Source organism: Capsella rubella, unplaced genomic scaffold (genome assembly GCF_000375325.1).
Source record: "Capsella rubella cultivar Monte Gargano unplaced genomic scaffold, Caprub1_0 scaffold_4, whole genome shotgun sequence".
Taxonomy (NCBI): domain Eukaryota; kingdom Viridiplantae; phylum Streptophyta; class Magnoliopsida; order Brassicales; family Brassicaceae; genus Capsella; species Capsella rubella.
In genome coordinates this window covers 3,900,307-3,909,619 of record NW_006238920.1, presented here as the reverse complement: position 1 = coordinate 3,909,619, position 9,313 = coordinate 3,900,307, and the positions used below count along the sequence as shown (strand labels likewise).

Here is a 9,313-nt window from a genome sequence, read left to right as displayed (position 1 = left end):
TTATATGTTTCTTACGGGTTGTGTATATTAAAAAAGTTTTACGGGTTAAGTTAAAATATAAATTTTTATTTACAACAAATCATCCTGTGGTGTACTGCAATTTTTTTTTTTGTGAAGTGTATCGCGGACTGACCACATATATCTATGAGTCTACTTATTATACAAATTCATAAAATTATATAAAATTAAAATAATATAAAAACGTATAAAACTATAGTATATAAACCAACTATAAAAATAATAAATCAAGCAAATATATTAAATTATGGACCCGTGGTGTACCACGGGATAAATCCTAGTAATATTTATAACCCGAACTGATATCAATTGGATATTTAGATTGCTTTCCGGTTTCTATTCATTTTAGTTTTATTAATGTTTCAGTGCACTGTCTATCTTAACATTTTTGAAGTATATTTTGTACTAAAATCTATTTTGGGTTATAACCTTTTATTTTGTAATATTTACATAATTAAAACCTTGCCATTTGAATAAATAACAAAACTTAAAGTAAATTTTGTTAGTAAATCACAAGAAAATCTCAAAATTGGAAACAAATATTTATTACATCAAAAAAAATTCCTAAAATATCTCTTTAATAACTTGAATCTCTCTCCAATATATTTATATAACCTTATTTATTTTCCATTTATATTATTACATAAAAAAATATTTATAGTAAAAATACAAAATTAATTTCACACATTTTTCAATTATATTTTTTTAAAACGGACGTATATAACTCAATTGATAAAGGGAAAATGTTTATATAAGGCCATTTTTAACAGGATAATCGATCGGGTCTTGTTAGAATAAAAAAAGCCCAAACAATACAAATAGTGGATTTGTAAGAGGTATCCGGTTTTTGCCTAGGGCATGAGCAAAGGCATAACCCCAAGGATGGATCTTAGGGTAATTATAGTATATTAATAATGTAATAGTGTGTTTTAAGAACCAAGCAAAATTGTTGCGTTATTGGTTGAACCCGTAGGTTCTTAAATTTATAATAATATAATAATGATATATTTATTAATTTAATTAATTTGAAAATTAAAAAAATTGAAAATTATTTAAACTTATAAATTAGAACAATAAAGATAGAAACATTTAAATTAGAACAATAAAGATAGAAATATATAATTATAAACAAAACATAACAACTTTATAAATCTTTTTAAACAAAACACAAACAAAATTTATAAAACAAATAAAAGACAATAAAGATAAAAATTATATGAAGTATGAGACATGCTCTCATAATATAAGCGATTTTTCCTTTTTCCCATAGAAGACATGAATTCTTAACCATGGAGAATCTTGCTTGAAGGACTCCAAATGCACGCTAAACATCTTTCCGTGCAGATTCTTGACGTTTTGCAAACAAAGAATGTATCGGGGTTTGTGGTAGTCGGATGGATTGAATAAATGTCGCCCAGTCGGGGTAAATACCATCCATAAGATAGTAAGTCATGTTATATTCCCTTCCGTTGACATAGTAGTTCTTTTGGGGGCTTGACCTTGTATAATGTCATTAAAAACTGGTGATTGATCAAGAACATTAAAATCGTTGCAAGTACCGGGTGCTCCAAAAAACGCGTGCCATATCCAAAGATCTTGTGAAACAACCGCCTCCAAAACAATAGTTGGTTTTCCGGTACCTCGAGAATACATACCTTTCCATGCGGTTGGACAATTTTTCCACCCCCAATGCATACAATCGATGCTCCCAACCATCCCCGGAAAACCCCGTTGTTCTCCAATATAAAGTAGCCTTTGAAGATCCTCTTCTGTAGGCCGCCTTAGGTATTCATCGCCAAACAAGTCAACAATTCCAACGACAAAATGTTCCAAACAGTTTCGAGCTGTGGTTGCACCAAGACGTATATATTCGTCAACCGTGTCTGCTCCACCCCCGTAGGCTAAAAGTCGAATTGCTGCAGTACACTTTTGGAGGGGTGAAAAACCATTTCGGAAGGTTGCATCTTTTTTAGGCTGAAAATATCCAACTTCTTCTGAGAGACGATTGATAATACGTAGGAACAATGGCTTGTTCATTCGAAACCGTCTTCGAAACATCCTTTCTGGGTAAGTAGGATTGTCACTATAATAAACGTTCCACAAACGTTCGTGACCTTCTTCTCGATTTCTTTCGATATATGCACGTTTTTTTCTTTCCCGCGGTATATCTTCTACTGTCGCTTCTACTTGGTTATCAAATAGGTCTTGATAATATTTGTCAAAATCATCATCATTATTGGAGTTATAATGATAATGAAAATTGTTTGAAGAGGAAGCCATAATAACTATGAAAGAAGAATTTGTATTAAAAGGATTAAAGGAAAGAAGTTTATAGAAATTAGAAATTTATAAAAAATTTAGAAAAAAAGAATTAAAAAGAAAGAAATTTATAAAGAGGATTAAAATGAAATTACAAGTTATTGAAGAAGATATAACTTGTTCAATGGTTATGTTTGAGAGAAAACACAATAATTGAAAAAATGAGATTGTGGTGAGAGACAACGAGAGTTGTGATTTTTTGCAAATAAAGAGGTCGAGAGAGTATAAAGATTCTTAAGTTGTGAGGTTGAGAATTTTGCTGTTCGAATGAGCTAACACTAGGACATATATATAGAAAGTGTTAAATTTTACATGTGAATGATATTTCTGTTAAAGGTATGCAATAGTTCATCATGTGAACAGCAAAACGCCAATTTTAAAAACTTGTGAACATCTAAACGACAATATTAAAAAGTTGTGAACATCTGAATACAACAATAGTATCAACTTGTGAATAAAAAAACAACAATAGTATCAACTTGTGATTACAGTAATCGAACTACCATGTCGGTATTACTACTCTAAAGTCTCGATCAGAGCTGGCACCATATCACAACCATTGATATGAATACACACAGTACACTAAAACTAACACCAAGGACCATTTTAAAGTTTACTCTCCTAGTCTGCAAGTCTAACACAACCTGGTGAAGATTCAGAAGCTTCTCTTCAGTTATACTCTCTTTCTCTTTGTGTTCTCTGGCTCTTTCTCTCATTTCTTCCATCACTGCCACATCCCACCATTTGTGTACATGCATTTCTCCATCTGATAAATTTGCACAAGTGAAGTACCTGAAAAAACAAACATGTGGAGGATGAAAACAAACAGTTAAAGAATACTATCAGAAGCTTCATAACATACTTAAATGAAAGACAAATGAAAGACAAATGAAGCACAAAATCTTACTTTCTACCCGGGTCATTCCTTGTGTAAGATGTCTGAAGCAGAGCCTGGCCTCCACAGTAACACTTGGTTGGGAAGCCAACCTCAATCTCAGGGTCAGTCCTGCTAGCTGAGTAAAATGCACTTTGAGATTCATCCATCATAACGAGACCGACTATCTCCCTTTCTACACTGTCTTCTGTGTAGTGGTGATCACTCTCTGAATCCTGTGAGTAGCTATAGTCGTGCCTCATTGATAACCTGGAATCAAACCCATAGACAGATTGCTCCAGGCAATCCAGAAAAAGCAGACAAGTCAAAAAACTAAGGATCACACACCAACAAGATCAAATAGACATGGCAGACAAGATTGCTAGTTCTCATTAAACAACTACAATGATACAGGTATACACATCAATGATACAACAATGATACGTGTGAATTCTACATGTATAACAAAGCAATGATACATGTATACACAGCAATGATACATGTGAATGATACTCATGTACACATCAATGATACATGTCAACTAGAAAGAGAAATTATACAAGTCTGACAAACATTTGTGACAAAGTATCTCTGGCATAAACAGAAATGAGACAATTATAACAAAGTAGCACCATTCATCATTAAACCGGATTCATACATTGTCACAAACTATCTCAGTCATAAACAGACATGAGACATGTAATACACTACTTAGACTTGTGAATTCATAGGTAAACAGACATGTAATACACTACATGAGACATGTGAATTCATAGATAAACAGACAAATGACACTACTTAGACTTGTGAATTCATAGGTAAACACACAAATGACACTACTTAGACTTGTGAATTCATAGGTAAACAGACAAATGACACTACTTAGACTTGTAAATTCATAGGTAAACAGACAAATGACACTACTTAGAAGAGTTGAGCCATGAGCTTCTTCTTGAGGGCAAGTTCATCTTCATCAAGAGGAACTGTCTTCGCAATTAGGGTGTCGAGAAGGCTCATCATTTGTAGTACTTTCTTGGCCTCCATATCCTTCTGTTTGTTTTCCCAAAGTTTCGGATACTCTCCAGTGGCTGGCCCCTTCTCTTTGCCTTTGAACCTTCTTGCTTTCACCGCCTTCACACCCGGTGGCCTAATCTCTTGTTCATTACCAACTAAGGGTGAAGAAGGTGCAGCTACCTCAGCCTTTCTTTTTTTGCTGGATGTTTTGCTTGTGGGATTCATTAACCCTAAAGAGCACCATTTTTGTTCATGCTTGAGCTCAACCCAAGCATGCTCAAGTGTAAACTTCTTCCCATAAAGAGTCATGTAAATCTGATGTGCATTCTTCAAGACATCAACATCATTCTGTCTGGATGCTTTCTCACCCTCTGCAGAAGCATAAGCTCCACAGAAATGAGACACCTCTTTACTGATTCTTCCCCATCTTTGTTTGCAATGGTTAGGCAGCCTGGCTTCTCCTCCATTCACAACATGATCACTGGCACCATAGTATTCTAAGATTCTTTTCCAGAAGGTCCCTGACCTTTGATCGTTCCCAACAATCACATCCTTGGATGTATTTAACCATCTGCTAATCAAAACAAGATCGTCAATGCTGGTCCATTGCCTTCTCTCCCTAGTACAAGTTGGTGTGCCTTGAGCTTGACTAGGAGGTTGAATCTGATGGTGGCTATAAGAAGGGTTATGGTTGCCTTGAGATGGTCCTCCATGACTCTGTTGTTGGCTCATACCAGGTATGTGGCTGCCTTGAGAGGGTGGAGCTTGAGTCTGTTGGTGGTTAAAAGAAGGGGTTTGGCTGCTTTGTGGAGATCCAAAGTTGAGATTTTGGGAAAAGCTATCATAAGGAAAATTATTGAGGCTAAAGTAACCGGGACCACCACCATATGGATTTTTATTTGAATCCATATGATGCTAGAAAAGATATGCTAAGACAGAGATAGTAGAAGAGATATGCTACAAGATCCAGAACCAGAACAGAAGGGAAAAAGAAGCTATCAGAGATATGAAAGAAGGTTCACACCAGAGAGATGATAGAAGGGAAAGAAGAGAGACATTAAAGAAGGTTCAGACCAGAGAGATGATATAAGGGAAAGAAGAGAGACATTATAGAAGGTGCAGACATTAAAGAACAGGGAGATGATAGAAGGGAAAGAAGAGAGAGGATCATCAAGCAAAGGGAAAAGGGAGATCAAATACGATAATTGATAACAGCACATAAAGAGTTATTACAAAGCAAATGACTCACCTACTTCAATCAAATCACAATGAACTCTCAAAAACAGAATAGTTTTCTTATTTAGTATACAGGGTTCTAGTTCTCAAAAGTTGAAGTAAATACTAATCTTCTTGTAAGAAGATCAAAGATTAAAAGCAAGAGAATGTAACCGGATTCAGTTACATTCCATTAAGATAGGACTAAAACAATAAAGCTAAAAGGATTCTTGTAAACCGGATTAAATGAACTTAGAAAAGGTAAGTAACAGACAGTAGAAGACTTTATACAGAAGGACAGGTTCAATACACCAACAAAGTAGCATTCAATTACAACACTTAATGTTTTTTATATACAGCACGTGTTTTTCAAACATAGGCTAGTGATTTATAAACAATGACATTTTCAATAGAGAATGACGGGTTCAATACACAATGACAGGTTGAATAGAGAATGACATGTTCATTTTGTTATTTTTGGTTCAATAGAGAATGACAGTTTCAATACACATTCATTGGTTCAATACACTATGAATATACAATGAACAATAACTAACCAGTACACTATGACTAACCAATACATCTTCACTATCCAATACACCAACAAACTAGCATTCAAACACAGGGTTATTAACACAGTTTTGCCTTGATCAACAATGACATTTTAAATACACAATGACAGCTTCAATAGAGAATGACAGGTTCAAAACACAATGACAGGTTCAATATAGAATGACTTTTTCATTTTGTAATTTTTGGTTCAATAGAGAATCACAGTTTGAAAACACAATCAATGGTCACTTGTTCAATGCACAATTACTAAACAATAAACAATTTCTAACCAATACACCATGACTAGCACATACACGAACAAACTCTCATTCAGTAACATATATTGCATAAAGTATTAAGAGATGGACTAACCTCTAAATTTGGAGATCCTCTTGCTAATGAATATACGAATGAGATTACCAAGCAAAGACTCAGCTTCAATCCTCAGCAAAAAGTTGAAAAGAAGAGTTAAGTTCATTCATCATATTTACAGTATAATGAAAGCACTAACCACACATACAAATCCTCTTTCCAAACAATAATACACATGCAGCAGATACGACTCCCAAACAAAAATTCTATCCAACCACACATAAAAATCCTCTATCGAAACAACAGACCTTAACCCTAGAACAGATCATTTCTGCTTCCATCCCTATACATTAAACGGTCCTACTAAAAATCGCCTCAGAAGAGCACATATGAACTAATGACTCCAGTTTAGACAAATAACAAAAGGATCAAACCTAATTCATTACACGAACCCGATAAACCTAATTATCCTTCGCCATTTAACCAAACCGAGAACCAACTTCACAAAAGAATAACAAGGAACAGAAGAGACATCCATTTACCTTATCTTTCCCTCGATTTGGGGAAGGAGACACACCACAGACCACACGCTGAAGGACGAACGATTCCGATCCGGAATATACTGAGGAGGCGACGGAGGGGGAGGAGAAGACGCCTTCGACAATACCGTCGCCACGACACAGCAGCGAAGAATAACACGGTCAGAGTTCATGGTCCTCTTTTGGTGAGACTTTCATCGGGGAAGAAGAGGAAGAAGAGGAGATCAAAGGGTGATAATTTTCGATTTGGGTTTCTAGGGTTCGAGAAAACGAGAGAGAGAGAGAGATGAATGTCGATTTGGGGATTTTGTTTTTCGGACAAAAGATAAAAAAACATTTGCTTTACAAAATAAACAACCTATCAAGACTTAGCACGTGGCCTAAGACACGCCTGAGAAAGAGTCTTGTGGAGCATTCGGTTGCCCTTTCTAATTTCACTGTTCTCATTTTAATAACCCACTAGGTAATGTCCCGCGCATATGCGCGGGTTGTTGTATATTAAATTAATTGATTTTAATTTATTTATTACTTATAAAAAATAAAACAAATAAATTTCAATGCTTATGACATTTTTACACTTTATTTATTTAAATTATACAATATAAGCATACATTTATATCTCTTCAATTTATTCGTTGATTAATTGTTCAATTTTGATAATAATTTTCTTCAGTAGTTTTGAGTATTTTTTGATAAAAAAAATAATAATATTGTTAATGATAAAAATAGAAATGATATTGAGAGAAATTTAAAAATACACCTTTTCAAATACCACTTTTTAAATTTATCCCTTTTCAAAACTTATCAAAAAAATCACTAAAAATGTTGAAATTCATCTAAATATGTGTGTAACCTTATAAATATACATACATATTACCTTTATTCGTGTATAAAATTTTATTTATTTCAGTGTCTTACAAAATGGTTTAATAATTACTATTATTTTGTTACAATAATTACATACTTTTGAAAATAAAATAAATATACATGAATATGTGAGAAAGAAACAAACATCTAAAGTAAAAGAATGAAGATGGTTTTTTTTTACTTGATTTTCTTATGGTGCGATGGTCGGAAATCAATATTTTTGAATCCCATCAATAAAGTAATTTTCTTATAGCCATAAAAATTATTATAGAATGTATTATACATTTAATAGTATAAGAAAACAATGAAGTGATGACAGAAAAAAGAAAAAAATAATAATGAAGAAATGAAGAAGTACATAAAACAACGAAAAAATAGAATTGAAAACAAAATATTAAACTAAATATATAATCAAGCTCTTACAATGATATCTTAATTGAGCTTTCAACCGATGAAAAAATATTAGAAAATAAAACATAGGAAATATTGAGGGTATCGGATATGGTGGAGGAGGGTGTAAGAATGAGTATTTATAGGATAAAATATTATGTATTTTATATTTCTAAGAAAATTAAATTAGAGGAGCTATAATTATAACTTATAGTGTGTTAATTGAAATTGAATGGAGAAAACAAATAGTCAATTCACAAGTTATAGAATTTCAGTTACAATTTAGTAGTAAAGTGTGGATTTCAAGTATGAATTAAAGTATATGATTAAATGTGTTAGATATTTAGTTTAATTAGAAATAAATATTATAATTAAAAATAAATGCTAAATGGACCAATAAGGAGAGAGTGAAACCTTAAAAATTCCCAAAGAATAAATTTATTTTTTAAACTTTTTTTATATTCCCCTTAATTTAAGTTATATCTCTAGGTTTAATTATTTTCATCCTTTTAGTATATATAATAGATATAAAATTGAACATCAAATTGTTTTTTAGATAGGAAATCTTATTATATAAACCTTGGTTTTCAAAGTTAGCCATTAACAAGATCGTGACACGTGTCAATTATAAACTATAAGATATTGACACGTGTCGTAACTAATTTTGTTAATATTTGGATAAAATAGAAATATTATTAACCCAATCGAAAAAGAAAATATATAAAATAAATATTATAAAGAATTGTATATTAAAAATTATTAATAAATTAAACAAATAACCTAATTTCAGTTATGTCAATTTGGTTTATTAATAAGATAGGGATTTAAAATTTATAATTAACAAGAATATACGGCGGTTTTTGTTTACATAAGAGGATTAAGGTTTCAACTTTAATTTTACAATTAAATCAGGTTATTTGTTGGTTTGGGTATATAAATGATAAATAAAAATTATGATTTATCTTTATAAATTAAAATTATGGTTTAAGTTTAACAATTAAACGAGATTATATGTCGAAACTTGGTTTTTAAATTTACTAACTCACGTGATCATGATAAGTGTCAAGTAAAAACATAAGATGTCGCAACATTTTATATATAATTTTGTTAATATTAAGATAAAAATATAATTTTTAACAACATTAAAAAATAATTATAAAAATTAAAGAAGATTTTGAGAAATACCCTTTTTGTGTACCCTTATTCAAAAATA

The 9,313-nt window shown here is 32.0% G+C and overlaps 2 protein-coding genes and 1 pseudogene across 2 annotated transcripts; all 3 read right to left on the bottom strand.

The window, feature by feature from the left end:
• LOC111830962 overlaps nucleotides 1–2,298 on the bottom strand; it is a 3,757-nt pseudogene extending 1,459 nt beyond the window's left edge.
• A 572-nt stretch (nucleotides 2,299–2,870) lies between these two features.
• LOC17889098 lies at nucleotides 2,871–3,474 on the bottom strand. The gene is made up of 2 exons (XM_023783879.1): nucleotides 3,245–3,474; nucleotides 2,871–3,129 (listed from the first exon to the last, which is right to left on the bottom strand). The coding sequence occupies exons 1-2, from the start codon at nucleotides 3,472–3,474 to the stop codon at nucleotides 2,871–2,873; spliced, it is 489 nt and encodes a 162-aa protein (XP_023639647.1).
• A 661-nt stretch (nucleotides 3,475–4,135) lies between these two features.
• On the bottom strand, nucleotides 4,136–5,134 carry LOC111830961 (glutathione S-transferase T3-like). Its single transcript, XM_023783878.1, has one exon. It carries the CDS (start codon nucleotides 5,132–5,134, stop codon nucleotides 4,136–4,138), a length of 999 nt encoding a protein of 332 aa, XP_023639646.1.
• Between the last annotated feature and the right edge of the window lie 4,179 nt (nucleotides 5,135–9,313).